This window comes from Rhopalosiphum padi, chromosome 2 (genome assembly GCF_020882245.1).
Source record: "Rhopalosiphum padi isolate XX-2018 chromosome 2, ASM2088224v1, whole genome shotgun sequence".
In the NCBI taxonomy this organism is placed as follows: domain Eukaryota; kingdom Metazoa; phylum Arthropoda; class Insecta; order Hemiptera; family Aphididae; genus Rhopalosiphum; species Rhopalosiphum padi.
Window position 1 is genome coordinate 2,666,075 of NC_083598.1, and position 21,821 is coordinate 2,687,895.

Sequence of the window (21,821 nt, forward strand, 5' to 3'; positions counted from 1 at the left end):
AATTATGATATAAGATAATTGGTTAAACTTTACAGTTTACAGAAATAATAATAATAATAATCTATAATACTACACGTTTTTACACGTCGATTAACGTAGTAACGCACTTGATAACTTATAAAAAACAATGAAATCAAATAAATATTAGGTAATATATTTGAGAGGTTTTGCTCATAATATTGCTATAAAATTTGAGTTTACAATTCATATATTTTCATTCGGATTGTAAATTATATCTATTTGTATTGTGTTTATGTGTTCGTAATATTTTTACAAAATGTACTATATAATTGCAGTTGTGTTTCAGATTTTTTTATAATTTTATATTTTTTATTACGAAAAATTGAATCATTACGAACGTTTATCAATAATAATTTATAATTTATATTTATAATTATACACAGTAGTTGACAAAACATTACGCTAGTGCGCAATTCCTATATATAGTCAGATACGCACTGCAACAACACTTAATCCTAAGTTCGACGAGTCGATCCGAAAGTCATGGACACGCGCGGAGAAACTGAAAATGGTTATATTTTAACAGTTTTCAAGATGGTTATATATGTATATACAACCCCAATAACATAATATTAGTCATAATTTCATGTCATATTATAATATACGTACATTTTATACACGACAATATGGTGTTGAATGTTGATCAGTGACGTATTTAGGTGGGAAGGGGGGGCATGGGCCCCGGGCTGTAAAATTTGGAAAGCGTTTCGATATAATATTGTATAGGTATTTTTTGACTGATAAAAAACCAGACTTGGGGATGGCGGGAGGCGGTATTTTTCTCGGCCGGGGTGCAAAATATCTAAATACGTCTCTGATTTTGATATTGTAATATTGCAATATTCACCCCTAACGAGACATCGAAACGTCTGAAACGTCGTCACACGAAAATACCGCGTTGATCGCTTGTGCCTTATCTCTTTTTTGAATCTACTGGCCAAGTCTTCTCGCATATAAAAACAGATACGACGGGAGTTAGCAGATGGTATTCGTTATATTTTATACGTTAAAATGTTTAATTCTTAGGTTTACTGCCTATAAAAATCAATCGCGACGAGCCGTAGTATACTATGTAAAGTATAATATATTGTATTGCAGCGTTCGTATTATGGGTGGCACGACGCGTGTTTTAATTCTTAAATAATATATATATTATAACCTTCGGTTAATGATTGATTTTTTTCGATCGGTTCGAACGCCGTCCCGAACAACACGGATTACTATATAGTATATAATATCATATGGGCGCTGTGTTTATATAAGATGTATAGAACACCCAGTGCTGAATTGTCTGTATTGACCTACATGATTTTATATATACATCGTATACATATTATATTATTATAAACGTGTGTGTATGCCGAATAAACGACCAACAGCCGACCCTCGTTTGCTTAGAGATTTACTTATTTGTGTAATGGGACCAATAAAACGGACATGAATGGTATTTTTAATTATTTTAGATTACAAAGCGAAGCGATACACAGATAACACAATATTATATAATGTATCATTTTCCGTGACAGGTTTATTTTGTCTACGTCCGTCGTAAACGTATTTAATACAATATACTGAATATTATAGTCTATAAAATGGTATAGAACAAGACAATGCTATCACTTTTTGGATTGGACGGTTAGCCTTTAATCTTTGATGATTTATGTTGATGAAATGTTTGTTTTTACGAATTAAAAATCTTTAAATAAACGGTTTGCTAAAATGTTCTTTTTAAGCATTTAAAGTTTAAAGTAACAAAAAATTATGATTTTCTTTGAGAATAAATTTTGGTTTTTTTTCTTGGTACAATTCAAAAAATAATAATCTTAAAGATTTGAAATGTTTCACTTGTTTGCGTTTATCATTTTTACTATAAATGTTTTCATCCTTTATCGTCGTGAATTTTATTATGACCGATTTCCTCTGTATATCATAGAATACCCGTTTTCAGGGAAAACATATACTGTAAAATTGGACATAAAAAACGCGTCATCGTAATAACGTACGGCGAGTTCAAAAAGTCAAATACCCAAACGTGGTGTATTATATTATTATTGTTATACACACTACACATACATAATACAATATATATATTAAGCCCCATATTTCACGGTCTGTGAGTGCGGCGGCATCAGCGGACAAGGGTGGCGTCGATTATTATTATGGAGCGAACAAAGAGTGCGTGTTTAGAACGTCATCTATTGTTATTAATTATTATTATTATTATTATACTTTCATCGATACCAGTATTCTTATTGGCTTTTTAACGACTTCGATGATGATGGGTTCCTACATTATATTATAATATTGTGATATGCAAAACATATATACGCAACACGCTCAAATTTCGGTCACAGTTATTGATAAAAGTCATCAATCATCGAAAAGAAAAACTATAATGTTAAAATGCCAACCACGTAATATTAAGTACACCACCGAAATCGAAAGTTACAGAATGACAGTTAGGAGGCAAAGTGTTTTCGGACGACGGATTAATCTATATACGAAAATCCTTTTAAAAAGCTCTCGAAAAGCACCTAGCCCATCGAATATTGTTCATACTTTGCACTATATCGTACGATAATAATACCCTACTGTATCTAATGCCTTTCTATATTATACGATTGGTTTTTACGGTAATAATATATTTTATGGATGTTTTCCGGCGACTGCAGGAAGACTGCACAATGACGTTGCAGGAAACCTCTCGGTGCGTACTTGTGACATCTAAATTGCGTACAGCTGCGATGCAGTTTCTACACGTGATTTATATATAAATATAGGCACATCTATTCAATCCTTTCTCACAAGACGATATATATTTACTACACCGTACCACTCACAAACGGCCCGGCGGGGGGGACGCCGCCGCCGGGCTGGAATTTGTGAAGAAAAAATAAATGCACATATATATCATACTATATTATATACCTATACGTTTAACTACCGCCGAGACACCTGTACACATTGTGTAAATTGTATCGCCTTATAATTCCTATTCACCCGCGAAGGGTCTCTCTTCGGCGTATTATGTGTCTCCCCGTACCACCCTGACTCCAGTTCGTGTGTGTGTGTGTGTGTGTGTGTGTGCACTCACTGCGGTGATGCAGTAAGTGTATATATCACGGAACTCACGCATTGTCATCGCGTTTTATTTATTTATATTATTTTTTTCTTCTTCTGTATCATTATATTATTTCGAAATTGGGTACACGATAATATTTTTACTGTTGTGTGCACGGAACATACCGTTTAGATCCACACAAACACCGTAACGGTATATATATATAAACACATTACACGTATATATACACACGTGCAGAACCCCTCGTCTCTTGTTCGACGAACAACACACACACACACACATACACCAGAAAGGTAGGTCGATATATAGGTACTACTGTATATAATATATATATACATATATACTTGTATCAATGTATTGATGCGTGCAGGGACCGCACTAATAGACCTATACATTGTATTATATATATATATTGAAGTGTACATCGGCAAAAGGGGAGACTTGCGATCCTCGAAGGATATACTATTATGTACATATATAAATATATTTATATTTGGGTATTGTGTATACGCGCCTACCTATATTATCGTATCATATTATAGCTATCTGGCTCATTGTTGGAATTTAACGTCGAGTAAACTACCCGAACAATACAATATTCGTCGTAGCCTTTCAACAATAAATGATTTATCTTCGCATCTCGCATCGTTAATTGGTTTTTCGCTTTTTCGCGGTGTATAATGTATATTATATGTTGCGGTAAAAGTAAAAAACTGGATATCTTATACAATGGCCAATGAATGTAAGCAATGTGAAAATTATCACAATGTGGTCCCAAAAAATAATACAGTGACAAACATAATATTTTAATAAGAATTACAAAAACAATGACCTCCCACTAGAAGTAACTATTAATACGTTACTGTAGGAGGTACTACTCCAGTTGTGTAAAAATTAACAATACACCAGTACTGCACAAAATTGCAAACCGTTTCATATATATATAAAATATAAATTTAATTAAACATACTTCAAAATGTCAGAACATGCTAATTCAAAAATAAAAAAGTAATATCCACATATTTTTACTTCTTTGAGTGCATAATGCATATAATAGTATAAGCATGCATAATATTTAGTCCATTTTTAGTTTATTAAATTTCCTTTCATATTCATAATTTATTACGTTTTGATAGCGACTTGATAATTTGTGGAGCATTTTCTCGCCTGCCGTAAAACTTAAAATATAAAATTGGAAAAGCGCTTCGTTATAATATTAGAATTATACGAAATCGTAAAATGTATTATTATCGATAAATAAAAATTGTTTAGTGCCATAGGTACTTAAAATTCTATATCAAGGTCCTTCGGCAATATAGGTACTTAAAAACGTAAAAATAAAAAACAAACGACTCGAATAGATTTATTTTTAAAATGTAAGCTAATAATTCACATTAGCATAAAATATAATAAAAATAAAAATGAATACCATTATATTATTGACTACTTCGAGATTTGTATAGAACTTACCTATACTATACTAAATTACTATAATAAATTATTATATCGATAAATAATAGTGTTTTGAAAAATAAACGGGCCCGCGAAATCCTAATGCGGTCCGCGATTGTAATAAACAACTGGTCGTCTTGGTGATTTTCGATCTCTGGCACAGCGGTGACCGACGACATTCTAAATAAGTTTGTTTATTTATTATTTAAAACTCCGAGACGCGTGTGCACGACCATCGTATTTTTCCGGACATCAAAATGGCATCGCGACACAACGGTAGATCGTTCTCGTACAACCTATCACAGTTATTGAAATCCATAATGGACCAGGCGAATGCTATCGAAAGAGTGATGAACGAGGCGGACGAGGCTGTTAAAAATAACTTGTTTCCCGATAAACAACCCGCGGTGGTACCCGCGGTAGTGCCCGCGATGATGGTGCCCGCTGTAAAGCCACATCTTGCGATTGGTCGTCAATGGAGTCGTAGTAAGAGACCATTTCGGTCAGATTGTCGGCTGGCTGGATCTGGATGAACCCCCCTCACTCCCGATGCGATGCGCTTCCCGGTTCACTCGTCGTCTTCACACGGCGTGGCGAAGGGTAAAGCGCATTGTCACGGGTGCGTGTTGCATCAGACGTTGAGTTGGCCCACTCTTGGCCGAGTGCATCGGACACAGGACGACGGCGACGAAGGATGGGGGGGGGGAAGGATACGAGAAAGTGCACGGACGGTGTCAGGCGGTATGTCGCCCGAGCACGAAATAATGATTAATAAAATCGTTAATATACAATATATTTACCTATACTTAAAAGTATATTCGTTTGTATATAGAGTTAAATGAACAACAATAAGTTCATGGTCGATGTATTGAACTGCATGCGCTATAAATACTAAATATACGTATTAAATAATGTTTCAAGAGACATTGAAACATCTTAACATTAAACGCTGTGAATTGTAAATACGACAGTACAACACTGACGGATACAGCAAAGATAGATAAAAATAACTAGGTTTAATATAAGGATTATAAATGTGTTATATGTGTTATGTGGAACATGAATGTCATTACTCATTAGCCAGAGCATACACAATATAATTAATAAAACAAATTCAAAATTGTATTTTACATAGCTATAACAAAAATACGATATGGAAATAACATTAATTTATCGATTTTCATCAAACATTTAATATACGATTAGGTAGGTAGGTATATAACTTACATTTTATAACAGCATTTTACCTATAGACGAACAATGTACATGCGCCCACTATACCCCGAACTATTATTGTTGAACGGAAATCGTATATGTTTGAAAGCGATAATTTTTTATTATAAACCGTCGTTATGATATTATTATCAATTTTTTGGCTGTGATCGTTTCGACGCGTACCGACCTAACCAACGTTACGCGCATATAATATAATATTAATATAATGTCTATCGACTCGCGTGCACAATATTTTTTACGTTAAACCCTATACACGCGGATAATATTCTATCGCGGTTAAGTTACCTTATACCCGCGATTCGGTTAACCGGTTCGGGTGCATATATAGTGTTTTACGGGTTTCGTTGCGATTATCGCCCCGCCATCGATACATAACTACCGTTTTTCTTAATAATATTGTAATACCGCTTCGATATACTCTCGAACACTCTGTACACTCATAATTATGTATTCAGGTATTGCTTATAAATTATAATAGACCGCCGCAGTATTGGCGAAACGACTCCCTAACAAGACCCGCTGCAGTCGTCTTCGGACGGATTTGCATAACCCAACACACCATAGTCCAATAAATATAACGTATTATCGTAGTGACTAGCTCTCGGTCGCCCGTTGAACCGACATTTTAAACGGCATAATTATGAGACGCAGTACATGATATTATATTATGTATAATTTATTTATATTTTATGCTGTATTATTAACAAACATCTCGTTATAGGTTATTGCAGGTTATAATATATAATCGTTTAAAGCGCGTCCCGGTGCAGTAGCTAAATAAATAATAATGCAACAGTTACACGCGCAAACTATACATATACAAAACCGCGTTTCTTCAGCAACAGCGATGCTAAACGATACACATTTCAGTGTAATACGAAAACTAACGAAAACGGCGAATACGATTTTATTCTATGTTTTTATATCTACCTATTTGGGCGAACACACTGCAAACTCGTTCCCGTTAAAGAATTAGGAGCTGTTCGGCACCGAAAATGAATAATATACAGTAATAATCTGATAGAATATATATCGTTATAATACGAGGTATTTGCCATTTTGTACCAAACGTTTTTTTTTTTTTTTTTTATATTATCCGTTTACGGTATACTTAAATTATTATTGTACACACGTATCGTGTCGTTACAGCAGCGCGAGGCATAATATATACACACACGCAGCGTCGCAGCGGGCAGCTTTTTGCCGTTTTCCCGAAAGAGCCCCCCCCCACCCGTAACCGATCGCTGTAATATTATACACACTGTGCCCATACGGTTATCGTACCGAGTTAAGTACATAAGGCCAACAGTTTCCACACGCCGAAAAAAGCTATTCTCGCACAACACACGCATACACGAATATTTATACATGTATATATAGCTTCGCAGCACCGAGCCCAATCCAAATAACGTCGCCATGTGCGTAGCCGTCACCGCGCGAGTGTTTCCATCACACACATAGACATGCGCGTAAATATATACACACACAACAATCGTATACAATATGTAATAATATGTGCGTGTATTATATGTATATATATATATAAATAGGTATGTACGCGTACTGCACAGCACATAAGTCTATATGCGTGTACATGTGCGCGTGTGTGTGTGTGTGTGTGTCGGACTCGAATAAGATAGACTATGAAAATAGCTCGGAGGACACGTGTGTGTGTGTAAGTGCGCTCGTTTCGAAAAGCGACACCAATTATACATATATTGCGTGCGAGCAGGAGAGGATTGAAGCCGCCGCCGGATGAAAGTCTGCCAAAATTACACTGCCGCTGCACCTGGACCGGAGAAGCAGAACTTGCGCTCCACACACTATATATTTTATAATACGTACCACGTGCTCCGTCGTATTATCTCGGCGTGTACATGTGTGTGTGTGTGTGTGTGAAAAAAATAAATCTATGGAAAAAAACTATTGAAGTACCCTCCCGTCGCTCGTCTTAAGCTCTAAACATAGTCCACACTCCTCCACCCCATGAGTATATAATATAATTATTATTATTATGCTCGCATGTTTCGCTACGGGTATACATATTATATTATACGACGCGTGCTCGACGCGCGCGCATCGCACACAGACAATATTATGTGAAGTCACTTCGTCGAAAACTACGAATTTCGTCGATGCCAATCACATATTTTGCGCGGCGTTGATTTTCACTCAACACTTCAGAATAATTATTGCGATCTCTCAAAGTCGTTACACCACTATAGAGTACATATTTTTGTATAGTAACGATGTTCGTCGATTTCATTTGGGGATTTGATTTTGTTCCAATAACAGACGACTTAGCGTTTAGAATATAAACTGTTTAATTAGGAAAAATGAGTACCGACAATTTGTCAATATAATCGTCGATGAAAATAATTCGTATTATTAAAGATTTATTTCATTCATCGGGATAATTTTCGTTGTTATTGTTTTTCTAGTGTTAATACTCATACGTTTTACGTCCCCTTTCCAATTATCTATTTCGACATAACGCATTTTTATTTTTGTGACCAAATTTAAACATTATTTTAACTTTAATCTATTTACGTAATTGTACATTTTTTTTCAGTCTGTTATAAAATTTAAGGACCAAATTTTTATGTAAATACATAATTGTTCTACGTCTGTCATTTGATTTAGAATAAAATTGATTAAATATATCAATACGTTTCGTGACACGTATCTTGTATTATGTTTTGCATATCAAATGAATATAAGGTAGGTACATTTATTTCTATACAATTACATATACTTATTTCTATACATTAAGTAAAATAATTTAAATTTTGCTCTAAGTTTGACAGTAAGTTGTAACGAGTTATTACGACCGGCTGGATAAATCATATTAATCTACAATTTTACATAGAAATCCAGACCTCTATTATAAATATTTCAAAATCTCTCGCCGAGTTTCGTATTGCGATGCAAGATCAATATAAAAATTATATTTTACGAGCAGAGATCAGCTGCTGGAATTGCAGGATATACTGTACTGTTTCGGAATGAGGGCGAAGGGCAGTAAAAATCTTCATGTAACATTAAACCATATCATTGAAACGGCGATATACATCCGTCTGAATAACGCGCTCGCTCCGTCATCACAGCCAGCAGCCGCGCGACGCGCGTTTTAAAATTAGCTGACGCGAGTCCGCTGCCGCACGTGCACACCGTATTTTATAAAATTCATCGGGGCGGTGGCCGGACCGGTGCCGACGCCCGTTTAATTATACGGATAAAAATTATTATAATCATCTGCACACATACGGCTATAATACAATGTTGCAGTCGTCTATACATAGGCACATCGTATATTATGTCAGATTCTTATATATATATATATATGTTGGCAACACTACTGGGTGACAGTAAAGAGGGCTAGTGGAGAGAGTAGGCGACAGTGTGTTGCGGTACGTTGAACCGTACCTACTGTGTTATAGTGTGTGTTGGGCTAGGAGCCCTTAGACTTTAAGTTGTTATGTTATTTTGTTTATTTTATTTCTTTGTTTAATGCAATAAAGTTTAATGCATATATACATATTGTTAATACTGTGAATATTTTGGGAATCCTGACAGATTCAGAAGTGGGATAATACTAGGATTGTGCGATATCCTCAGTGAGCCCTTGTGAAAAATAAAGAAAAAAAAAAACGTTACGATCTGTGCGAACGTGTTATGGTCGTCGTGAGTTGTTACCGTGTCGTCAATTAAATTACGATATTATTGCATATACCCGAAATTGTTTTTTTTTTACTATCTTGTGTTTATTAAAATTTGGTATCCGTCGTACGATTTAACGTTAGAGCGCCTAAACTCGTGGTTATACCGACATAACCTAAAAAAAAAAAAAAAAAAAAAAAAAAAAAAGGGAAAAGGTGGTAATACCGTCGTATTACGTTTTGTCGTTTGGGAAAAATCGTACTTAGTCACCGGTGTTCGGTGCGACATCGTGGATTTGTGGATGATAAGAATTATCGGTAATTGTTTCGATTGATAAGATGGCAAACGATAACGAAGAAAATAGTGTTGATAATGTTACGGCTACGGCTGCGCTAGATATCAACGGACTCGTACGCGCGATGTTGGAACAAAATAGATTGCGCGAACAACAGATGGACGCAATCGTCAATAGGTTGCTTGACCAGAAACGAAATGACCCGCCCGTTGTACCAGCGATGGTACCAAACCAGGAGCAAATCATACCGATGTTTACAGGCGAATCAGGAGACACGGATGCAGCTACCGAATGGGTTAATGCTTTAAAAACCGTTGCTCATTTAAATGGATGGCCTGATACCTACACTTTAGAAGCGGGACGATCACATCTGGGAGGCGCAGCAAGACATTGGTATTTGAGTCATATGGCAGAACTGGATACGATGAATAAATTTATCACATCTTTCGAAATGATGTTTACCAGTCAAGAGAGTATTACAGAAACATGGAAGAAAATGGATGAACGTGTTCAACAACGCGGTGAAACGGTATACGCGTATTTTCATGATAAGGTGCGGATGTGTCGACGTTTAAAACTAACTGCGGCCGAAACAAAAAAGATGGTGTGCATTGGACTCAAATCTCGTGAAATGTGTGCCGCTATATTAAGTAACAGTCACACAAGCGAAGTGGAACTATTGGCGGATATACGTATGTATACTGAAGTGCATTCTAATCGAAGTGAACGTTATCGTACTGTGTCGACATATGATAAGAAGAACGCTACTAAAACGTTTGATAAAGATGTAGAACAAGGGTCGAAACCTACCAACCAGGGACAACCATCATACATAAGTTTCAAAAAAGGGCAAAATACGAGTATGAGTACACCTACGGGACCTAAGTGTTACAATTGTCAATTGATTGGACATATAGCACGCGATTGTACTCGTCCTAAGAGACCACTACAATGTTCGAAGTGTGGGACAGAGGGACATACTGCTAAGTATTGTCAAGCAGTCAAGACGGACGTCGCTTTGATCGATACTAACACAGTAAATAGAACGCTTTATGTAAAACGTGTACAAATCAATGAGGATTCCGAAGAAATTCAAGGCTTAGTGGACACCGGAAGTGCACTTTGTATTATCAAGCGAAGTATAGCTCAAAAATACGGACTGACAATAAAACCACGAACAGTTAATCTTAATGTGTATGGTAACACCCCGTGCGTAATTGGTGGCGGTAATACTAGGGCATGGTTGAAGATAGACTCGGTAAAAGAATCTGTAGATTTACTAGTTGTTGACGACCACATCCAAAACTATGATATACTCATAGGATGCACTTTCATCAACAAAGAAAATGTATCTTTTATTAAGACATCTAATCAGTTGATTTTTGATTATAATATGCCACTGCCATATAGTGAAGAACCAAATGAGACAATAACTGGACAACCTTCAAATGTAGAAGTGATGTTGATTGAACATGAGAAGGAACCGATAACAGCAAGTATGGTTAAACACAATCAAACATTCACTAAGGATGAAGTAATCAAACTAGTAGACCTGATGAATGAGTATCGTCTATGTTTTGCATTTAATATATTTGAACTAGGATGTACCAACGCACTAACTATGGACATTGTGGACAACAATGTACCAGTGGTAAGCAGGCCTTACAGAGCAAGTGCCGCGGAGCGAGACATCATCGACAAAATTGTCAGTGAATGGAAGGCGGCAGGTCTAGTTACCGAAACGAAATCAGCATATGCATCTCCTGTGTTATTAGTGAGGAAGAAAAATGGTGAGCCAAGATTAGTTGTTGACTACAGAAAGTTAAACTCGCAAACTATACGTAAGGTATTTCCGACACCGAACATGGATGATCATTTAGAAGCATTGAGTGACGCAAAACTGTTTTGTACATTGGATCTTGCCTCAGGTTACTTACAAGTACCTTTGACGGAGGAAGCAAAGGCCAAAACAAGTTTTATTACACCGAGTGAGACCGGACAATTTGAACGTATGGTATTCGGATTAGTAAATGCACCTTATGAGTTTTCACGATTAATGCAAGGAGTCATGCAACATTTACAACGAAAAGTCGCGATGTGGTATTTAGATGATATCCTAATTCCTGCGAAAAACTTTGAAGATATGATAAATCGACTACGAAAAGTATTTGACGCACTAAGAACAGCCAATCTAACCTTGAAACTAGAGAAATGTTACTTCGGCTATGAAGAAGTCACCTATTTAGGATATAAGATATCAGCTGAGGGCATTAAACCGGGACTGGACAAGACATCAGCGATCCGAGACATGAAGCAACCGGTTAATCAACACGAAGTACGACGTTACCTGGGGCTGACTGGATTCTTTCGCAGATTTGTACCACATTATGCTGAGATAGCCAAGCCACTGACAGAACTTTTAAAAGACAGTATACCGTTCAAATGGAAGGCAGAACAAGAACAATCTTTTGAAAAATTGAAGCATTGTATAACCAGTAGTCCAGCATTACAACTGTTTAATCCATCATCTTACACAGAACTTCATTGTGATGCCAGTCAAGTGGGACTAAGCGGGATGTTGTTACAGCGAGGTGAAAGTGACAAGAAAATGCATCTTGTTCATGCTGTTTCAAAGAAAACTACAACTGCGGAGAAGAATTACCATGCAGGTAAATTAGAATTAATGGCTATAGTATGGAGTATAACACGTCTACGTCATTTACTCATTGGAATTCCATTCACTGTCATCACCGATTGTCAAGCCATCGTGCATCTCAATACAAAAAGGACAGTCAATCCACAAGTGGCACGTTGGGCAAATCTACTGAGTGAATACGAATTTGAAGTAAGACATAGACCAGGAACTAAGATGGCACACGCTGATGCATTATCACGAGCACCAGTGGACATACCATATGATACTGAACAGGAACTAGAAGGCTATGAGGTAATGTTAGCAATGACCGAAGAGGAACATGTAATGGCCATGCAGAGAAGTGATGAAAAGTTACGGTATATTATCAATAACTTGACAAAAAGACCAGAAGAGCGTTCAGTAGCTGAGGACAGTATGATTAAAAATTATGTCCTACGTGAAGGTATATTATATCGAACAGTCAAGGTTCATGAGAAGACACGTCAATTGTGGGTAGTACCAGATGGGATGCGGAAAAGTCTGGTGGTTCGCTGTCATGACTTATCTGGTCATTTTGCACTAGATAGGACGGTATCTAAGATTATGGAACGTTATTATTTTGCTCGTATGCGCAGGTATGTTAGATATCATATAAAATGCTGTCCGGAGTGTATGCTCAGTAAGGTACCTAAGGGGCGTCAACAAGGTGAGCTTCATCCAATTCCACCAGGGAAGAGGCCATTTGAAACTATTCATCTTGATCACATAGGACCATTCATAAAATCTACTTCAGGTAACAATCATATTTTGGTATTAGTTGACAACTTAACCAAGTATGTGAAATTGTATGCAGTGCGTAGGTGTGACACTGATTCAGTATTGAAATGTTTAAAAAGTTTTATATTGTTACATGGCCTACCAAAAAGGATTATTAGTGACAGAGGTACTGCATTCACTTCCAAAAGATTTGAAACATACTGTGAGTCAGGTGGAATCAAACACACATTAATTTCAGTCAGACATCCACAGTCCAATGGGCAAGTTGAACGAGTGAATTCAACTTTGGTACCAGTACTACAGGCGAACATGACTAATGAAAGAAATTGGGACAAGAAATTACCCGAAGTTGAGAGTCAATTGAATAATTCACAAAATAAGACTGTAGGAGATACACCATTTCGCATATTGTATGGCTACCATGCAAGTTTCAATGATGGGGTTCTAAGACATATAACAATTGAAGAAGAATATGAAGATGTTAATAAGCTGCAAGAACAGGCACGAGCCAACATCGAAAAGGAACAAGTAAAGTGGAAAAATAGATATGATCAAAAACATACAAAGCCTGTGAAGTATAAAGTGGGAGAAGTTGTGTTTCTACGACGTCCAACTATACATACAGGTGAACCTACAAAATTGCAACCAAAGTTTCGAGGACCTTTGATAATAAATAAAGTACTACCTAACGACGTGTACCAAGTAGCTGATGTGACAGTGAGGGAGGGACGCCAGTATGTAACAACAGCTCATGCATCTCATCTCAAAGTATATCGAATAGGAGCCGACAGTGATAATGTACCAAATCATATCACTGATGAACATGAAGAAGCAACTGATAGTGATGAAGTACAGTCAGAAGGAAAAGAAAAGACTGAAGAAAAGATAAAGACTGAAACAGTTCCAGACCAACCAGCACCAAGGGTGAAAAGAAAGCCATCATGGTTGAGGGACTATAAATTATAAGACTTCAATACCACTAGTATTTATGTTAAGAATTAGTTAGATAATGTTAATATTATATTTTGTTAAATCCAGTAGGATTTTTATTACTCTTATTATTTGTCGTTCTTCTGTTACATACAGTTTATATTTTAATTTTTATTTAGGATTATATTCAAAATAATACATTTAATAAGGAAGAGAGAGAGTAATCCCCTTTTAAATTGTATTTATAAAAAAAATTTTTATATGTATGATAATACAGCGAGGACGCTGTAAAACCCAGGATGACCGAGTTGTTGGCAACACTACTGGGTGACAGTAAAGAGGGCTAGTGGAGAGAGTAGGCGACAGTGTGTTGCGGTACGTTGAACCGTACCTACTGTGTTATAGTGTGTGTTGGGCTAGGAGCCCTTAGACTTTAAGTTGTTATGTTATTTTGTTTATTTTATTTCTTTGTTTAATGCAATAAAGTTTAATGCATATATACATATTGTTAATACTGTGAATATTTTGGGAATCCTGACATATATATCTTGTATACTACATATGTTCATTTTGAGACTTAAGATCTTGTTGGTACGCAGGTCAGGTTGTCGTGGACAGGGCCAGCTTTAAGTTTTTCAGCGCACTGCAGTGCAAGAATTTCTTTGGCCCCTCCTCCCCCTCTGATCAAATTCTTATTTTGACACGTTTCACGTGTCCTGAGTTTGGCGCTCGTATACACAACAACCGTATCTAAAGCCGCAACCCTTATATCCTAGGTCCATATTATGATTCGTCAAACGCCACGTTTGTACCTCGTGAACCTCGGGTGAAACGAGCTGTGAATCCCATGTACATTATGCACAGATCTTGCAATTAGGGGGTGGGGCTCAGGGGATTTAAATACCTCTTATGGATCTCTCAAAAGGGCGCCGATGCTTGAGTATCAAATAGTACACGTGATAAACAAATTATGCATTTTTAATTTTACTTTAAGCGTTCTTCGTTAATTGAATTGGGAACAGTTTGATAGAAATAATATACATTATAGTGATCGTCAAAAGTTGAGTTTTGAGGAACTTAATAAATTTATTATAAAATTTGTGTTGAGGCTTTAAAATTTGACAAATGATGGGAAAGTTTATTTTTGGTTTTGTTGGAAACTTACCTTAAAAAATGATGTCTATGTTATTATAATAAAATTATGAAAATTAATGAAAACCTTTAGTACCTTCTATCATCTGCTAGAATAATTATTCAAAAAAAAAAAAATGCCATGTCTGTGGGTGAAATATTAATAAAATTTGAGTCGTTTATTATTATTAGTAGTAGTAATAGTAGTAGTAGTAGTATACTAACTTCACTACTTCCGGCGAGAATTATTGTAGGAAATTCAGGTAAGTACAATTTTATGTACTGAAATTATAATTTAGGATATTTGTCATTTTATTAATAATACACGTAATGTGATGCGGTTTTGCATTTAAATATAATATTATATCTAATAATTCAGAAAATTTTACTTGCTAGACGTAATTTATGAAAGTCTATAGACTTTATAAGATTTATCTATTCGATATTTCGATGTTAAATTACATTATTTTTTTTAATAATAATATATTAATTGTCGATTGAGTACAGCGAGTTTAAACATGACTGCAGACGTGACTTTTCCATGATGTAACATAACTCACCTATTTATAGTTGTCTTGTTATTTCAGTGAAAAAATAAACTCTTCTTATTAATTTAAATTATATTATATAATATATTATGTAAGTATTTTTTTCAGATGTTTTTATCGACGTTTATTTAGCGGATGTAACCAACATGCGATTGTGCTGCCGGATTGCATGGCAACGACCGTTATAAATACTAAAATATTATTTTTATTTTGTCAATAATAATATATTATACAAGTAAAACATTAATTATACATTTTTTTTTTGTACAGGTTCTCAGACACGTAGGATGAGCGGTTTAAGTTGGCTACCTTAAGGTTATGTAGTTATATACTATAGTAGATAGATTATCTTAGTTTTTATTATCAAAAATCTTCTTTATACTAAGATTAAATTATAATTTATTAGTTTTGTAGTATTCATCTTTTATGTTTTAAAATAATGCATTTAGGTTTGTCAATTTCTTGTTGGTTGTTCCTTGAACCTTGGTTACAGGGAAAAATTACATTTAAATTGAGTTGCAAAAGTAGATTACTATTTAAATTAAATTTAAAAAAAATTTGTTAATCTCAAATAAACTATTTTAAATGTCTCTTTTCAATACATTGTTAATATAATATTTAAGTAACACAATATAATCCTGTTTATTTAATATTTTGGAGATATGTTGTTGGCGCTGCTTGTATTGTTTACAGCCTTCGCGTTTCAATAGTAATACAAACAATTAATGATAACACAAGCACGTGACACACATTAGATAATTATTTACATCTTCAATATATTTCTTAATATTTTTGAGAACCATCACAACAGTTGTCTTAATAATTGTTTAAATCCGAATAAATCAACTTGACCCACTTTTTATAAATTTACTAATTTTTTAAACTTTTACGTGAAAATAAGCCCACTGTTAACCAACATCACCTTTTCTCTTGAACTTTTTTACAAAGTAAATCTTGCTAAGTAATTCAAATTCAGCTCATAACTAAATGTGACAGTTAGTAGATATAGAGTTGAATAATGAATTTCAATTAACATTTTATAACAGTGGTTATGCGCATATTATTATTTATTCTTCCAAACTATTATTTTTACTAATTACAACTCTGAAAATTTTAGTACAATATATTGTGACATTTATGCTAAAAACTCTCACTTCCTTTAGACTACTGATATATTTTCCAGATAATTAAATCATAGACTATATCTACTATAACATTATTAATAATTTCAAAACACTCAAATCTCGATAAGTATTACTCACAATTCAACACCTTAATTTCGAATGTATTGCCGAGAATAATAACTACGTTCATTATAAAAATGAAAAACGCACACCTCCCCCCCTCGTTTTGAGCTCTTGGCCCAGAGATGTCTACTCGGAGCTGTAATAATGGGTTTAATGACAAATTATACACACACACACACTTTAAATTGACTTTATATAAATGTACACACTTTCATAATACTATTTATTCAATCGTAATGTATTTTATACGACGATGACTGTAGCGGACGCGTTGTACACGTGCAGTAGAGAATTTCAACGGTTGTTTATTATATTTATATACGCGATAGTATACGATGCATGTTATATATAATAATAATATGTAATTTAAACTGTACTCAGCGATAACGGTTGTTTGTTTAAGGATGATAACAAAGAGATGAACTGAATATTCTCGTCGGGAAAAACTGATTGTAAAATATAATATTAAATATTAAACTTAATAATATATTAAATATTAAATTAATAAGTATTATAATAATAATATAATAACATTATATGACAGCTGCAATAATACAACAAAAATAATCTTTTTAATTCGATTAGACTATGATGTGATCGTAATACTATGCCTCTTCTAATGTCTGACGATGTCGTCGACTAAACGTTCGATAGTTCGAGAGAGTCTAATAATGTATTTTCATTACGCCCATAATAATCCCGTGACTTTAAAATAAAAAATATATTATAATAATAATATAATGTTGTACCTATTTTTAATCGATATTTTTACTCTATTATATGGACCGATGGCTGCGAAGCATGCGATAAAAAGTGGTATCCCGTGACTACGTCAAAGATTCTGGTAAACGTAGTTCCGAGGGACCAATTACACTCGCATTAGGTCAACTGTCATATTGTTATGAATTACTGTTCGCCGTGTGCAGTCATCGCGGGCGGCGTGTAATTATATTATAATAAAAATAATAATCGACGGGGGTCACGAAAAAGGATTTTGGGATTATCGCGTTGTCGAATATTATATTAATATATATTATACGTGTAAGTCGTCGTCGTCGCACATAAAACTGGTCGTCGTCATCGGAATAACGTTTTTTTACTTCTGTCTTGTGCGGTTGTGCGCCGTCCTGGTATAATATATTATGAGATACACTACTCGCAGTCTACAGTTGTGTGCGGTGATTTTTTTATTAATTTTTTTTTCTCCTTTTCAGGTCATTCGAGAACGCGCATTGTATACGCCGTGAAGTTTCTTTTCTCTCCCACTCCCGACAACCCGTCGCGTTATTTCATTATATTATTATAAAGCATTGCGGTTAACTGCGCACGGCGGCCCGGCTACGACGACGATGTTCGCAACAGAAACTGTAAATACGACTTTTTCGCGCGCTCTCTCCCACCCTCTCTTTCTCAATAGTCCGTCCATTCCCACTATAATTTCATACCTACCTGATGTAGACGACGGCGCAATACCACTTCAATGAACCTGGGCATAATATTATCATTATTTATTAATAGTATATTAATACGGTCAACAAAACCTAGTGAATTATAACATTATTATTATCGAGCAAATTTTTGTTTTCATTACCAATTACCACAGTACTACAGTAATCATACATGCCGCTTAAGTTTCAAAATTCTCAAGTTCCAATGATTTCACTGGCTTTCTGTCGGGATTCTCTATGTCCTGCGTAAGAGCAGCTGTTCTCCATCCCCTTTATTATGCTTTAACACCCCTATTGGATCTTACAAGTCTTCCGAGCTCGGATGACCTTCGGCTATCACCCTATCGGTTGTGTTTTGATGGGAATCTATTTTGATTTGGTATTTTGGTTAAAAAATAATGGTACTAGTCGCAAATCGCGTTTATTTTTTCCCATCGATCAATTATCTTTGACAGATTACCGGATAAAAAGTATTTCTGTGCAAGTTTGATTAAGTTAGGTTATTCATATATCATGACACTATTGACATAAGTAGCATTGAAAATCTACGAGAATAGTGTTTTATTGAGCCTTAAGCAAACGATAAAAATTTTAAACAAAAAAATTGTCTTATTATACGAGTTTATATACGTACACAATTTACACTGTTACTATACATATGATATTATCATGTTTACAATTAGTACATTTTGACAAGATCATAATGTATAGCATCTATCTACATGAATCAACGTGTTTGTAAAACTTGTTGTCTTCATTTATAGTTTTAACTTTTATTCACTATGAACATCGTTCGGATAAACTATTATCATGGCGAACTAGCTACTTGGAGTGATATTTAAAAAAAATATATTTAAATAATGTTGCATTAATCATATAAATCAGCAATTCTCAATGTTGGGCGCTAGCCCGGTGATTGTTTAGGATAAAAACCGCATAAAATAATCTATAAGCGAGTTCCATGAACGTGAGAAAAACATTTTTAAGTGTCGCATAAGATATTAAATTTCATAATGGGCAAACGTGAATTGCGCTCAATGAAGAGAAAAAATTGTAAATTGCGCCCGGTATTTTTCAGGTATAAATTTCAATGTAGTAAATTGCGCCCAATAGAAATATTATTTTCATGATATTAATTTATCATTACACAAAGGACACCAAGAGGAGGCGACTATCACTGTCCTCCAAAAGTGATTAAATTAGTAAAGATTTAAATAATATTCTAAGAAAAATGCATATTTATAAATTCTGATCTAACTATATTTCCATACAAATTAGGTGGTCCATTATATTCTTGATGAAACATTTGGTTGTTATTCAAAACTTCATCTGTGTATGGTAGGTTTTCATATCTAAATATTGCAATGTTGTGTAACACTGCACATGCTGATATTATTAACAATGTTGTACTTAGTTTTGCAGCTAACTTCCTAGATAAACAACTAAATCTTCTTTTGATTATTCCATTTAGTCGTTCTACGGTATTTCTTGTGGCTATATGAGCTTTATTGTATCTTTCTTCAGCTCTATTTTGTGGATTGCGTACAGGAGTAAATAAATATCCCAATTGTGGATAACCACCATCACCCAAGAGACGTCCTAGTAATTGTTTTGGTTCATTCATTATATTCATATTACTGTTGCTATAAATAAACAACATATAATATGTTATTACTTAAGGAATATATTTTATATATTTTGAGTATTTCAGTTTTTACAACTTAAATAAATTCTTTATTATAGAAAAGTCTAGAGTTATAAAAATATACCCAGCATTATTATAACAAAACATGTTTGTACCTAAAAATACGACTATCATGAACAGATCCTGGCCACCTAGCTACAATATCCAGTATTTCACATCTAGGTCCACTCACAATCTGTACATTTATTGAAAATATTCCTTTTCTGTTCCTGAAATTTTCCCCTTGGTCACCTCCAGGATTTATAGTATTGGTATATGGGTACAGTCTATTGCACCATCAACATCAACAAATCCTGAATAAAAATAATTTTTCAACTGTGTATATACTTATTTAAAGCATAATGAACAAATTATTTTGAAATTACCAGCAATATTAGAAAATAACACTTGATTATGTATTTTTCCTTCTAGAGTAGCAGGAAACTTTACAAAAGTCGGTAACTTACTTGCTATTATTCTTGAAATATCTTTTACATATCTACTTATAGTTGGTTGGCTAATACCTGCAACCAAATCACCAGTAACTATCTGTAATGAAAAATAGAGTAGATCACTATCATTACTTACTCAATTTACCTATACTTACTTGGAAATTTCCAGTTCCATAATACCGTAACACTGCAAGTAGTTTCAATAATGGTGGAATTGGAGGGCCTCTAATTGAATTGTCATTGAATTCGGCTTCAATGTCATTAAATACGAGGGGCATTAAACTTTGTAATACTGTAGTTTTAGAAAATCTATCAAATTTAAATTTAAATTGCATTTTTAGTAAGATGAAATTATGAATTATAATTTTTGTTGTAAATATTTTAATTTATATAGCTAGAATTATGTCCATAGCTAAAAATAATCGGTCTGTATAAATGCATTTTAATTATTTCTTGGATATTATATTATAGTATATGCTATTCATATATAGCATTTTATTACTCTACAATTTTTTTTTCATACTATGAATACCCTATTTTCGTATTAATAAAATGTGTTCAACAAATTAAACTGTAAAAAGTGAATATTAAAAAAAAATATTGTTTTATTAATAGGTAGGTTATCATTTTATTTTTATTTATTATAATAAATTCACTCACATGATAATAAATTACTCTTTGGAATATTTTTGTTTTAACTTAGGCTTTAGGCATAAATAAAAATAAAATAAATGACCTCCATATGACCATATAATATGGTGATTTCTATTGAAAATTATTTCACTTACCTGAATCTGTTAAAAAAATTCTTTATCGTCATAAAAATCAATTGGATTTTGCATGTCTCTAATAAATCGTTTAGGAACACGTTCATTATTTTCTTCAGCACGGTTGTAAAAATTAACTAATTCTACAAAGTGTATTATATCCATATTTTCAATTTTTATAAAACTAATCAATGTGATATGATCAAAAACAAAAAAAAAAAAATCATGAACGTACCTCGTATACAATATCATTATTATTAAAAGAATTTCTTAAGCATGGTCAAGACCAGTCTTTTTAAAATCTTCTGAATAAGTCGTACTTTTCATTTTCTTAAGCTCGAGTACTATTTATGAATCTCATTTAAGTCATAAGCATGACTTAAGCAATACTTATTCTTAATAATCGACTATAAATACGGCCCTTAGTTAATAAAAATAGAAAAATTAATTAAATAT

The 21,821-nt window shown here is 34.1% G+C and overlaps 2 protein-coding genes across 2 annotated transcripts; both read right to left on the reverse strand.

The window, feature by feature from the left end:
* Positions 1–18,866: 18,866 nt before the first annotated feature.
* On the reverse strand, positions 18,867–20,464 carry LOC132922472 (putative nuclease HARBI1; the record flags this gene model as incomplete). The annotated part of the gene is given in 4 exon segments (XM_060986019.1): positions 18,867–18,938; positions 19,721–20,105; positions 20,263–20,408; positions 20,411–20,464. Coding segments are annotated over 4 exon segments (657 nt in total), but the record flags the coding sequence as incomplete, so codon positions are not given.
* A 30-nt stretch (positions 20,465–20,494) lies between these two features.
* LOC132920474 (uncharacterized) lies at positions 20,495–21,530 on the reverse strand. The gene is given in 4 exon segments (XM_060982884.1): positions 20,495–20,695; positions 20,754–20,907; positions 21,387–21,403; positions 21,405–21,530. Coding segments are annotated over 4 exon segments (498 nt in total).
* Between the last annotated feature and the right edge of the window lie 291 nt (positions 21,531–21,821).